The sequence below is a fragment of the Pyrgilauda ruficollis genome, unplaced genomic scaffold (assembly GCF_017590135.1).
Source record: "Pyrgilauda ruficollis isolate IOZ18807 unplaced genomic scaffold, ASM1759013v1 scaffold256, whole genome shotgun sequence".
NCBI lineage: Eukaryota > Metazoa > Chordata > Aves > Passeriformes > Passeridae > Pyrgilauda > Pyrgilauda ruficollis.
The window spans coordinates 251,382-266,377 of record NW_024523889.1 but is presented as its reverse complement, the minus strand read 5'-3'; the positions used below and the strand labels follow the sequence as shown (position 1 = coordinate 266,377).

General features: G+C 34.5%; 1 protein-coding gene across 1 annotated transcript in view; it reads left to right on the top strand.

Moving 5' to 3' along the window:
- The first annotated feature begins 12,720 nt into the window (after positions 1-12,720).
- Positions 12,721-14,996, top strand: part of EDIL3 (EGF like repeats and discoidin domains 3) — a 95,905-nt gene continuing 93,629 nt past the window's right edge. The window contains exon 1 of the mRNA XM_041471103.1: positions 12,721-12,828. Coding sequence (XP_041327037.1) covers positions 12,807-12,828 — 22 coding nt within the window. The 5' untranslated portion in view covers positions 12,721-12,806. The remainder of the gene's footprint in view (positions 12,829-14,996) is intronic.

Below are 14,996 nucleotides of genomic sequence, written 5' to 3'. Positions count from 1 at the left end.
TGGGAAGAGGGGTTAATTGTCATAAAAATTAACTCTGTGAATAGTTTTAACAAATTATACTGCCAACAAGATACTTAGTGGTACAGTAATAAACTCCATAGTACAGTAGCTAGTTATATGTATAAGTATGTCCTTGTGCCTTTAAGCATTGTGGAGCTGAAATCTGAAAACTATTCCTGTGTTTGACCAATAGCTTGGACAAGAAAGGAAGGAGGAAAGATGTATCATTATTAGTTTGTGAAACTTTCAGAATTTAACTCAAAATGTGAAAGAAAGTGGGCAATTTGAAAGACATCTGAGAGAAATCACCAGAACAGGATATAAAAACAAATAGCCACTTGAGGCAATTGGAAGAAAAGTCAGTAAAATGTTCCCAGAATTGAAGCTGTGTCAGGGGGCTGAAGGAAATGGCAGAACCAACAGGTCCTGGTGGTTTTGTCCCATCCACAGAAATCCAGGGAAGCTTGTGTGGGGACTGGAAAAAGGAAATTCTCTAATGAGGTGAAAAATGACAGGTTTGTCAGCTGAAAATGGAGGGTGTTTTGCTGATGGATCCTCTTACAACAAATGTGTGGTGAGATGGGACAACAGTGACATCAGTTTTGGGGCAATTGGTAGGAGGTTTCTGTTTTCCTTGGAGTCCAAATAAATTTGGTGGTTCAAGCAGTAGGTAAGTGAGCTGAGGCTTGCCCCCTTCTTGAAGATTTTATTTGATTCAGTAAGAGCCAGAGATTGCCTGAAAGTTCCAGGTAGGAAGTACAATATCCCCACCAATTTTGTTTCACTCTTCTTAGAATTTGCTTGTATAGCATTGTTTTTTTCTTTTTATCCATACACAATTCAAATAGCTTTTTTATTCTTGTTGAGTTACTGATCTTAACAATTTCCTCATACATAGCATTGAGTTTCAAAGTCTAATTTGTTGTATATGGAAAAAATAGAATCCCTTTTCAATTTCAAACCTGCTGTCTTTCAGCATCTTTTAAATGTCTCATCCTTTGTCTATTACAAGAGTGGAAGAAAAGCAGATTTTGAGTGCCTTGTGTACACCACTTGTTATTTTGCAGACATTTGTTATGCGCCCTCTTACTTTTCCTGTGCAGCCAGTTAAAATTGTTGCCTTCTCTGTGCAGTGTGTTGGTTTTTCTTACACTTTTAGATTGCCTCTCAGTGGCCTTCTTAAAACCTTCTTTGTTCAGTGATGTATTTTATAGCAACAGTGACTTGCAGTAAAGAGAAAGCTGTAAAGTTTATTTGTCAGAAGTTCCTTACATTCTGTATTCTTTATGCAGCATTTTGTTGTTAGATTTCCTTCTGATTTTTTTTTTTTTTTTTTTCTGTTTTAACCAGAGCTGGGTATGGAGCTGTGACTTTTCTTAAGCAGGCCTTGGTAATTGCTGAGTTTCTTTCATAAAGTGCTGTAGTGGGAGGAAATGGATCTTCCTGATTGCTTTGGGGTTTTATGGCAATATTAAACAGAGGGGTTGGGTTCCTTCCAACCTAGGCACTGACTGAATTACATAATGAATGGTGCTTTTAAGAAGATGTGTGTTTCTATGGTGTAAAAGTCACTTAGGCTGTCAATAGCCATTATAAACTTTTTTTTTTGTAGGTGGGTAAATCTGTCTTCCCCTAATTAGTGCCTTTCTTAAGGAGTAGTTTGTTTTGTTTTGTTTTGTTATGTTTTGTTTTGTTTTGTTTTATGGTGGAAAGAAATTATTGTTGCAAAAATGCAGGAATTGCTGTTTGATTGCAAAAGAGATTAAATTTGTTCATGTCCTGCATTAAAAATACAGCAGATGGAGATGTTTTATACATACAAGTTTCTCTTTATATTTGAAATAAAAATAACAACTACTGAAAGGAGTTCACTCTAAATTTGAGAATAGTTATAGTTATACTGTAATGTCTACATCATATATTTCTCTTTTTATAACAGAAATATTGTAATAAACTCTCTGAGGGTGCACTGAGTCCCAGGGAAGAGTTGATGAACCACAGCAGAGAGGTGTATGGTTAGAGAAAGAACATATGATAAATTTGGCTGGACAAAGCATCAATTTTCCTTTTATTTGTCCCACTTTTTGTGCCCATTTAGGTAGACACAGCACCCTTAAGTCATTTTCAGCCACTGTGAGGGTTTAGGGTCAACACAGCCACCTGAATTTTTAAAAGAAGAACTGTGTTCAGTCTTTGTTGCACCAGCAGTTTTCTTACAGATACACCAGCACATTCCTGTGAGGAAGATAAAGAAATAAATGAAATCTTGAAATGAAATCTGATTGTTTAATGAGAGATCACTTATCAGTTAGAACTTCTGTCACACAGAGATGTGGTCTGGAAGCAGCTGATAGGAACAGAAAAAAAAGATTAATTTTGTAATTCAGATATTTTTCTTGGTTCTATTGTTTTGCTCCTGTAAGAGCTACTGTGCTCAGCCATCTGTATGTGTAGGTGTGTCAGGGATGCAGAATTAAAATATTGTATTTGTGTTTGGAACTCGTGCTGGCACATGGCTGTGCAGTTTCCTATTACTATATAAAATATTGGTACTGCTTGCTGTACTAGCTGAAAATTTTATGAGTGGCTTTATTGTTTGGAAACTGAACAATTTGCATGGCAATTTTTTTTCTGAAAAATGAAAGATGGCAAACAAATTCAGTTATCGGGGCTTGTTTTATACTACAGACCCAGTGAGAAGTTTGAAGAAGTCAAAAGAACTTAAAAGGAAGGTCCAGGAGTACATTCAGTAGTCTAGCTACTCTTTTGACATTATAAGCAGCATTTTTTCATGTGGATACACTTTTGAGAAAAAGCATTGGAGAGCAGGATATTGCATCAGACTCATTGCCTGTGCAAGAAAAACTTGGAAAAAATCAGTATTTGTGCTTGAAGCTCAGTATAATGATAAAATGGTCTAATGGCAGAAACCAGTCTGCATCACAAATTAATCCCATTGTATTCATAAAATATCTCAAGCAAAACCCACGGTGCTGTCACATTTTCCTATGAATACCCAGGATATTCATGTAGTTTGCATTTATTCTGCACTTACTCTTAAGTAACATACAATTATTTCTGTAGCTCACCTGGCTGAGAGTTTTAGTTTGAGTCAGGAATGTATTTTTAAAGAAAATCTCTTGATCATCTCTACTTATCATGTTTTGCTTTGTGTGACAGCAGGCTGAGAGCAGAAGAACTGGATCCCTGTGAGATTAAAATAATTTAAAAGAAAATAGCCCAGCAGTCTGAAATTCCTGGGATTTGACATACTGGGAATTGACTTAAAACATTCCAGTAGGCAAATGGAAATTCAGTCCACTCATTCTAGAATTTGTGCAGAGAAAACATGCCTGAGACCTGTGTAGGGATGTGCAGATGTGTTCTCAGCTCTAAAACTGCACACAAAATTCTGTAAGGCCATGATTCTTAGAAATGTAGCCATTCTTTTCTTTTCTCAAAGTGCACTGAAAACTATTAAAAAATTCTGTTTATCTTCCTGTTCTTATCATGTGCTAAGTGTCTGACGTCATGAGACATACATGGCTTTCTGTCAGTCATGCTTTGGCTTGAGATTTGTTTGGTCCTCTGGTGGCATTGTCTGATTCTGCCAAAAAATGATGATGCCCACCTTCACTGAAAATTTATTCCCATCAGACTTCTGTTTGAATCAGCTCACCAGGATTGTCTGGAAGTGCACAAACTAACTGCAGGGATTTTCAGTGGGATCAGGTCACAGAATGTAGCCAGTGCTAGGTCCTAGAGAGTTAAGGAGATGGGAACATCAAGAGGGACACAAATGGCATTAATTGTGTGCCCCTGGATCCCTGGAAGTATCCAAGGCCATGCTGGACAGAGCTTGGAGCAGCCTGGAAAAGTGGAAAGTGTTCCTACCCATGGCAGGAGGTTGGAATTAGATATCTTTAGGTCCTCTTCCAACCCAAGCCATTCTGGGATTCTACAAAAGGCAAAACCACCAGCTCTACATCACCAATAAATTTAATTCAGGAATTACATTCAGGAATTGCCCTGTTACAACAAAATATTAACAGTGAATCAATGCTCCCTGGTCCAGATGTGTAGGCATTGCAACATAAAAGAGTATTTAAAATGTCATTTACCTCCAAATAATAGGCAACGTTTGTAATATTGTCAGATCTCATTTTGCCCCCCTCACAAGTCAGTAAGGTGGCATCTGCCTCTGAAAATGTATTCTGTGTGATCCTTTCATGCACCTAGCAAGCAGAGCTGTTTATGCACACAGTCATTACTCTTATGCAGTTTTTACAGTTTACTTAAAAGCAGCATTCTTTTACATACCAGCAGTTGTCACTGTTAAAGATAAATTAATCTTCCTTCTCACCCTCTCCAATTTCTTTGTCACTACATATTTAAGGGAGCTTCAGAATAATTCTGCAGAAGACATACACCAAAAGTAGGAAAAGAGTGCAAGGCGAAGAGAGCCTTTGCCCAAATGTGAAATTAGGAGTTTAAAATGCTTATTTCTGACTTCTTCATGTCAATGCTGATAACAGAGAGAGAGCACCTTCTCCCATTTCTCAGCAAAAGTAGAGATTTTTACAGGAATTGTAGCACGCCCACCATTAGGTTATGGTACAGATTTTATGTACAGACTGGAAGACAATATTTTTCTTTCTGAACCAGATAATCTTTGATGATGTGGTGGAACTGCTGCATCTTTTGTGGGGAAGGAGATGGGGTCTTCCTTGTCACCTTTGCAGAGGAGGCAAGGAAATCACCACAGCCCAAAAGGCAGATTTGGTGATGAGTGTTTCTTTCCTTGGTGACATTCACCAGCTTGCAGTTGTAGATTAAATACAAGATCCATTAACAGTAAAACATATAGATATTTATGAGCAACTATGAGTCTGAATTTGAACACTATCAGCAAGGAGTTGAAATTACCTCTGTGTAGCACAAATATGTGCACTTATGCAAGCGCCTCAGACTAATGTTTTTGATTGTTTAAATGAGATTTGTACAGATTGGCCATAATTGAGTACACTTCACCTTGTGTATATCAAATAAAGACATGCGAAAAAAAAAGCCATAATCATCTGGCTTTGTCATTTTAGAACATACATCTTTCTATCTTCCAGGACTTTTTTGTCTAGTGACATTTTTGAAAACCTGTGCCATAGCCATGCTCACATAAAAACAATGCAACCCTACCCTCACTCTATTCTGAAATGCATAAACTGCTGCATTTTGAAGGGATAAATTTTTTTCTGGGATGTATGAAGGGAAATAGTGTTAATTTACTGATTTGGGCTCAAACTCATTGTGAAAATAATTGGATTTATTGCCACATGACCACCTACATTATTGTAGCAAATCATCCAGTTACCCCAATGCTGCGTAATTTTACTTACTCCTGAAGCTAAGATTTTTGGAGCATTGCTTGTAATGAAAAATGATTCACAAGTTGAATCACTTTTTAATAAGGTTTTTTTTTCTTTTCCTCAACTACAGTTTAAATGATTTGTCAAATGCTTGTTATATAAATAGCCAATTATTTTAATAAGGTTCATTGGAAATGCCAGGAATAGTTGCCCCGAAGATGTACTTCCACAGTGTAAAATTAAATGGTAAGTTACTTAATGGGACGAAGGTTTTCATGCCAGTATTCATTAAAAGTAATTAAAAATGAAAAATCTGCTTCAATACATATTAAAACTTTTAAAGTACCAACTCTTTTAAAACTAATAAGGAACGTCCTGGCTAGGCTATTGCAAAATTCCATTAGATTAAAATTGCCTCAGATGAAAAGCCATTAAATAGGCATTTAAACAGGTAAATAGAAGATCAGGAAATACTGACTAGTCCAGTGTTGGAAGTATGACTCCACAGAGAACATTGTAATAACTTTTCAGTGGCTATAAGGAAAAGATAAGTATTTTGCATAATAGGGAGTAGGTACCTATGCAGAGTATAATTTCACTGCATGATCTATTTTATGAGAGTTCTCAAAATTGAAATAAGGATGAAAAAGTATCTAAAAATACAAAAAAACAATCTTGTTAACAGCACAAGATGTATCACTACTGTGGCAACAATTCTTGTAGAGCCCTATCTTATTTTAAGTCCTTTGAAGTAGAGAATTTAAAGTGGAAATGTATTCTGGCGTACACTTAATTGTGTCTTTTCCTTCATTATTTTTTGTTATTTTTCCAATAGTTTTACATTTAATCCTAGCATTCTGAAACCTGTGATTATAGTTACTATTATATGGAAATGAAGTCACTTCAGAACTTTAAATTTATTTCTGAATTTTTCTTTAAGTGAGGGTAGCCAAAGTGCCAAAATGGAATGCAAAAAAAAGTAGGAAAATGCTACAGATAATAAATCAATTTTAAACTGGATTTCTAGTGTATGCCTCTATTCATTTCACTGCTACTATAACAAAATATCTATAACTTTGATATTGAACAGAAGCATAAATTGCATGTGGAAAAGATGAAAAATTAACTGGTGGAGAAAGAAATTAGTCATCATAAAAAAATGCTGGTCTGTCTAAATTAAGGATTTTACTTACCATACCAAATTTAAGAAGGTATTAATTAAAATAAAACTTGAAAATAGTCTTTACTTTTCATTTTCTCAGAGCCTGGATTTTTACAAATCAAAGTGAAGAGAATCTAACTATGTATTCCAATTTTCTTGAAACAAGTTGACCTAGATATATTTTAGAACAAACAGGAAGGGAAACAATACTGGATTGTTACCAGGTAGCATGAAATATCTTATTTTTGAAAGTTTTTTAATAAGTCTAGTTACAGAAGTATATTTAAAAATGTGTAAACTAAAATTTTTAAATAAGCCTAAGAAGAGATAAAATTGCTCTGAAAAAAGAATTTAAGAATGGTTGGAGAAGCAGTTTCTGAAGGAATTCTAGGCAGGAGCTCTGGGATAATATAATGCAAAATATTTGTAGTGACTGTTTCAGGAAGAATCCTAACAGACAGCCCTGTGGTGGGTTATCCTGGAGGACATTTCCCACAGTATTTTCTACCAAATACACGAGGAGGAAAACTTTATCTGGAATTAGGAGAGAAGGGGTAATACAATGATTAACCTCTAAGGATGGGGGAGCAAGAGGTTTGTACTTCTTTTGTCTCGAGTGTAAAGCAGTTTTCCTCTCTTTCTGAAGATCAGATAATAAGGATATCTGAACAGTGAATCCCTTCAGCATGATGCATAACAATGGAAGTTTCCTGCAGGTTCTCTTGGCACAGTGCTTTTAGAGCCTTCTGTGGTCAGGAAACTGGCTTTGAAAAAGCAATGAGAACCTCTGAATTCCAACAGATGCCTGTCCTGTGTGGAATGTTAATACATGCAGTTCAGGTTTAATAATTTATACCAAATTCCTGTATTTCACGGGAATATGCCACATTCTTTTTGAAAGTTTCACACCGGTGTTGAGCCAAACACGTGCTAGTGCTTGTTTTTGCATAATCCTAATTAAGTCAAGGATCAGTCATAGCTGAAGTTACAGTTTATCTGTTTACACAAATTACAAACAAACATTCATTTGGAACATGTTAGAGACCTTCTTAAACCTCTAATTAAGATTAGTAAAATAAATTATTATCGTGGTAATTACTCATATATTCTGTATCTTTAGCCAAAAATTCAAAGTCATCCACCTGTGCTTTTTCTAATGCGTTTTCATTTTGTTTAAACACATTTATTTACTCATTTATTTATTCTCTTTCTAGAGAAATAAGCAAGTCAACCTAATTTAGGAGGTCTTTACAGATCTTTTAGGCTTGTTTTTATAAAAGGTATGAATATGAGGAAGAATACTTTGATTTGGGGGTTTTTGGTAAACTTTTTAACAAAAATGTTCTACTCTTAAAGAAGATGTGTCTTTCTATATATGAATAGCTGTAGTCCTTCAAATTTTATCATATCACTGAGTAGCTCTCTGTTAAGATAATTTTATTAAATTTCAGTTTCTCATGAGCCAGATTATATGCCAAATGAAACCAATATAATTTCATTCTTTTCAATGGTGCTTTGCCATTTAGTATTAAAAATATTTGGCGCTTGAGCAGCTTGCTGCAAACAAAAAAAAAGAGTGTGTAAACTGAGTTTCATGATAGTAGGAAATCCATAATAAAAAGTTTGACCATCTGAAAGATCAAGCTTAAACAATAACAAGATACTACAAAATTTTGCAAGCAAGATTATACATTTTGTGTGAACTTACTGATGTGGTATTGGCTTGTGTAATTTAATCACTCAGGATCAAAATACAATAAAGAAAAGATACCTAGAATGCATTTTAAAAATCTGTAAAGAACCATCAAGCAACTACAAGAATAGCTTAGCTTAAACTCCAAAGATAATTAAAGATATTAAAATTTATAGATAATTGTTCCATATTATCTTTTTGTCCACATTATGCCATGCCAGCTTCCAAAAGTAAAGATACCTGAACACATTGTCAGCTATATATCAGTTTTATATTGAAGTACAAATGTGTAGGGAAATATTTTGGGTTTACTTTAAAAATATTGAAACCTGGGGCTCAGGAGGGAGTGTGAAGTTACTCACATTGGGAGTTGATCTTTATCCAGTGTATGGCTGTGCCAATAATGAAACAGATATAGCTAGATGAATTTTTTTGTTCCTAAATTGTATTAAATTGTATCCTAAATTGACTTTATTATGGGGAAGAAAAATATTTGCAATATTAGTAGAGGATAACTGGATTTCTTGAGATGAATTCTCCTAATAAAGGACATGTTGGCTTCCCATGAAGATCCTTGAACGTAAATGCTGTTTCTGTGATGGGCCAACCACTTTATCACCACAGAGGACTGATTTTAAAACATGACTTAGAGTTGAGATGAGCAGCCTGAGTGTGATCCAGAAGCCACAATGAGAACAAAATGAAAGGATAAGGAAGGAATGTTCTGGTCAGCAGGAGAGAGCTTCAGGAAGCCTGCATGGCAAAAGGCAGTCCTGGACCAGAAACAAGGGCTCAGGTGGCAGGAACCAGGAATTTGGGCTGTGAAAAGAACAAACAGGCAGGGGACAGGAACAAGACACTGGTGTGAACTCAGAGGCAAAGCACAAGATGTGTTGGCCAAAAAAAAAAAATGCAGTTAAATTGAACTTATTGGTCCCTTCTTCAGAAAGAAGTCAGTTTTCTACCAAGCAGCTTGCTGAAGGAATCAAATGGCTTTATTTAAGAGTTAATTTTTTTTCTATTATGACAGCTGCATAGTTTAAATACCCATTTCATGGGGGGTGATTTTCCAGGAAAATATGTGTGACTATATTTAACAGGTAAAACCCAAAATGAGGGCTAGGCATTTTTAATTACATTACATTTCCAAGTAGTACTTTTTATTCATGTTTTATTAAATGCTTAAAGGATTAAATAAGTATATGTATATACATAAAATCCATCAAAGGAAGACAAAAGCACAAAAATCTGCCCCTTGATGGTTTTCCAAGTCGCAATGTGACATAGCCAAGTTCTCTATTACTTTCCTAGTTTCTACAGTGAAGTTTTGTTTCAGGGTGCACCACAACTGTGCTTCAAACAGAAGTCTGCTTAATAACTTTGTGATTATGGATTGATACTAGGAGATAGGAAATTTAAATTTAACCATCTGCAGCATAAAAAGAAACCTTAGCATAGTCTTGACTTCCTATTCAATGCTCTCAGCCTTTCAAGATATTTCTTTCAAGGAACAATCTGTTTTCAGAAAATTTCAGTTTCCCTCTGCCTGCATCACCCTGAATTTCAGAATCCCTCTTCAGCAGAGAAATCATCAGAGGTTGGGCATTCGGGTTTTTTTGAGTTTGGGGGTTTTGGGGTGGTTTTGTTTGGGTTTTTTGTTTGGTTTGGGTTGGGGGTATTTTTGTTCTTTTTTACTTTCTTTCGTTTGTTGGATATTGCAGTTCCTCTCGGTATTCTTTCATTTTCTTTATTGTTGTTGGTTTGTTTGTTGGTTTTGGTTTTTTTTTAATCTAACTGGACACTATCTAGAGTTCCAGACTTTCCCTCTGCCTTTTGATGAGTCCATTTCACTCAGTGTTTATCAGTTCTGCCACCTCCCTCTGTGAGGAACTCAGATTTCTCTGGCAGCACTGAGGTCTCTGTATTTTATTCAGTGCAAAGCAAAAGGATCTGCCTTGAAGCTAAGACCTAACCTTACCTGAAAAATCATGAGCATCCTGCAGTGATTTTACTGTGCATTATTAATTTACATCAAAAGAAAACCTTTATCCTTCTTATGTAGGTAGGTTATGTGGTTGGTGAAGAATTAGAATCTGATAACAGAGAGTTTTCTGTATGAGTCTTTATTACTTGTAGGAGCAACTTCTCAAGAAACTCTGGTATTTTAAAATTTCAAGTGAAATTTACTTCTTGTCATGATAAAATAACAAAGTTTATGTTTTTCAGAAGAAAGGAACACACCAGCTGGTGTAAAGTGTGGTGTCAGAATTGGCACATCTGGGAATTCGAACATAAGCTCACCACAATTCATAGGAACCACCCTTAATCAAATAGTCTTCATCTGCATGTTCAGTCAAATAAATAATAACGTGAAAATATGTAATTCCATAGAAATTATTATTTAACCCATGTTCAATAATGTTTTTTATTTTTTAACGCGTCTTAGTTGATTTTCTTTTCAACTAAACACATCACACAAGATGCAATGACCAACTTTTCCTCATTCATTCATCAAATATGACATTTTTTTTTTTAACTGATGGGACTCAAGCTTCTGAAATTACTGGAAAAAATCATTGTAGAAGCCAAGTAACACAGATAATAAGTAACAACTTCCATCTTTCTGCTCTGATCATTGCTGATTCCTCCATGGGGATGGAATATGAGGATTGTTTTAAAAAGATGTGGTGCTCCAAGCTCAGTTTATTTTTCTCCATCACCACACAGACAATATGAAATATTCTGGAAAGCTGTGTATGTTCTCCTTCTATTTCAACAGGAATGGCAAATTAGGGAAAAAAAATCTTGAGAAGATATTGTCTTTACACAGAAAAGCTTTTAAGAGGATAAATTACCACCTGCATAGTAGGAGATAGTTCATATGTTCACTTAATGTTTTTTTTAGTTCACAGTGACCTTGATTTTTTTTTCCCCCCACAAATGTGTTAGCCTGTATTAAAATGATGAATAACCTGATAAAAATGTAAGGTTAATGGGCTTTGCTTAAAAAGGCAAATAGGGAGCTGAAGAACCTTGTTAAATTTTATAAATACACATAAAGAATTTAATTTAGAACTGAGCAGGTCTGATCTTTGGTCATTTCACTTGGCAGGTTTTATTTCTTGAACTCTAAGTTGTTACTCCTCTTGTTCATCTTTAATAGAAAAAATTCAGCTAACTCTAAAGTTTTACTATGCCACTATGTAATATCTTTATAAGCATGAAATAGTAAAGCATGAGGGGTTAAAAAGAAGTCCAGGGATCCATGGCCATCATTAATTTTAGCATAAAAATCATGAAAACTTTCTGGTTCAAACAAGTGAAAGTAGCCTTCCTGTTTCACTGAAGACCTGTCTCTGCATTTCTGTTCACAGCATTGGGATTATCCTATTCACTGTTCATAATTTTTTGAATACAGATTCCTGGAAAATGAAAGAAAAAAAAATCAAGTTGAAAGTACAGCAGTCACATACTCAAAGTACCAAATATTGAGAAACTTTGCTGATAAAATTGAATTCTGCTTCTCTTGAGCAAAGCCATGTTGCACAAGTTTCAGACATTTTTGTAACATTTTCTTAAGTTTGTGTATGTCAGCAGAAAAAAAAAAAAAGTATTTTGGGGACAGAAGCATATTTAACACAACAGAAAGGAGCATGACTTCAATCCCTAGTAATTTCCCATATTATCAACCATGTCATCTATCAGATTTACTATATCCTCTACCCTTTTTAAATTATTTAAGTTCAGAGGAGCAGTCCTTTTTAAATTACACATAAAATCTATACAGAATTTCTAGTCCATGCAGAATAAATATAAACGTGGTGACTGAGAAACTTAATTATGATGCATCAATATAATCCCCCTGCCTATTTAATGTTGACTGAAAAATTCTGTCTCACATTTGAGAAAAGAAATCTGATATTACACTTAAGGTGCTACACTGAAAAACACAGGGGAGTTTTATTCTTGCAGAGTTTGACAAAGTGCAGTGAAAAAGAGGAACTCAAGTGAGATCACCCACCTTTTCTGTCTTTTGAATTTAATGACATTTGCTGGCTTCTAGATTGAGTTATTAGTTTCAATTTGCCCAGTAACTCATTCACAGAAAGGGAATTTTTTAGATGGTTAAACAGCCTTGTCAATTAGCTGTTTAATGAATTTGAGATAACTGAGACACGTCCTTAACTGGCATCTGTTGATAAAGAAGTAGCTACATTCCTTGAAGTTGCAAGAATCTCTACTAATTACTCAATTAGAACTACCCAAATTTGGTTTTTTTTGGGTTGTTTTTTCAGGCCAAACTTTTGGCCCTGATATCATCTGGAAGTTACAGTGGAAGTCATTGAACAAAACTTTTAATTATATTGTACTTCGGGACATAATAAAACTTCTCTCTCTTTTTTTTTTCTTTTTTCTTTTCAGTTCTTTTCAACATGTGCTTATTGCTTTTACCATTTCTCTGCTAATCCTGGCATCCTTTTGTGTGATTCCTGCAGATGTGAATGAATGTGAAGCTGAACCCTGCAGGAATGGTGGAATCTGTACAGATCTTGTTGCCAACTACTCCTGTGAATGTCCAGGTGAATTTATGGGAAGGAACTGCCAACAGAGTAAGTACAGCATGGCTTTAAAACAATTTTTTTAAATAATATAAAATATATTTTTAATAATATAATATTTTAATTTATTTTAATTATATAAAATATACGATTTTATTTTTACAGAAAAAAAAAAACACTAAAACCAAAACATTTTAATGTACTGTGGAAATACTTCTTTACACATAAAGAAACCTCAGAATAGCCATCTTATTCCCTTCAAAACGGAGGGAATTTCAGAGACCAAATCTGTCACACATTCAAGTAAAGCTTGTGATATGATGGAAACATTTGCAAAATGTATAATAAGTATCTATAGTTAAACTAGAAGTAAAATAGTGTAATGTAGAAAAATACAAAAAATATATTGAGGCTGGGGTTTCATCTCATCAAATATCCTGCCTTCAGCAACGTTATTGGCAGAAATCAAGAAGTGTAGGAACAGGGTAAAAATATCTGTTATTTGCTCTGACATGTCTCCAGCCTCTGAAATTTGGACCACTGCTTTGCAGGGAAGTCATTAACAGAATTAGCAATCATTAATGGATCTGTCCTAGGAACAATCTCACATGATTTTTTCAATAACAGTGACTATGGATGCACCATCAAGTTCTAAAGTTTCTAAAGTTCTTCATGTATGATAGACTAGGTAATCCTGAAGATGAAAAATATCAAAAATAGAATAAACTGCTTTGGCACAAAATGCAATATACCTTGACATTTAGATATTAGAGGTTGTTGGGTTTTAGATGCTGCAAAGATGAGATCCTGTGTGTTTTAGTGAAACAAAAGATGTTAAAATTATGGTATTGTGGATAAAGCTAATATAGTTTCAATGTATACTACCATGAAAAGAAACAGGAAATATTTGGCAGCTGGCTTTAATAGTGTTGGGTTTTACATTCAGAATACCTGAAATACTGGTCTAATCCACATTGAAGAAAGGGAGCTTCTACTGCAAGGAAAATCCTACTTTATGTAGCAAAAAAAAAAAAAAAAAAGAGAAGAGGTGTTAGATTGAATCATAAATAAATGAAACCATAACAAAGCTGAAAAATATTATTCTTTTTTCTGCATTCACATTGTGGATGTATGGGGGAGAATAGAGAGGAAAACAGGATGGACCAATAACAACAAATGTTTACTTGAAGTGGCTTCAGTGAATTCCCAGATTTATACACAGCGGAAAAAAGAAGATTTGAGCCACCCAACATTATGTGTATGTAGTTCTAGAGAGGAATGAAAGATGAAGATTTGCTTTGAGAAAGTCACAGGTCTCTGTGGCTGCCTGAAAGAATTTATTAAAAAAGAAAACAAACAAACAAACAAACAAAACAAAACAAAAAAAAAAAAAGCCAAAAAAAAATCAAACCAAAGCCAAAACCCAAATTATTAAAGTGTTTTTCAGAATTTGCTGGTGAAGCAATTCATGCATTTCCTTATTAGGTGCAATTGAATTGCCATTTGGAATTCTACCAGGAATCTCATCCATCTCTTCAGAGTTTATCCCTTCTGTATTTTGGCTGCATCATGAGCACTGCTCAGATAATAGATCACATAAATCCAATCTCCTGTTTTGCTGGAAATGGGGTAGTCAGAGCTATTACTTAAGTGATCATTGCATTTCCTGAACCATCATCTGTTATTTTATATTCGTTTGGTTTTTTTAATAGATGTATATGTAGTCATATATAAAAATAACTTTGTGTGTGAAGTTGCATATCTCATATATTAAACTGAATTATGTTTTATGTATGTGTATGTATAAGCACAGACACACATTTCTGCTTTTGAGAGCATATAAGAGAAAGTATATATATGCACAAAAAAATTGAAATTTTCCAGTTTATTGAAATAGTGGAAGAACTCTGCTGTTCTATTGAAATATATGTTATCCACATTCTGTCTTTCTGGGTCTTACTTTGAAGGATTCATACTGATGTAAATACAAATATATACAGTTTACCATCTCTGTAATTTGCACTACACCATTTTCTATAGCTGGGCTTGAAAATACCTTTTTTTTTTTTCCCATTAGAAGTTTGCTTACGTCATCACACTTAATTACGTAATTACAAGTAGTTATTACACATTCTAATTACACCACGAAAGTTTTACACATATTTACAGCAATCATATAATTAAATACTGTTATGCTAATTACATAAATTACTGACTGC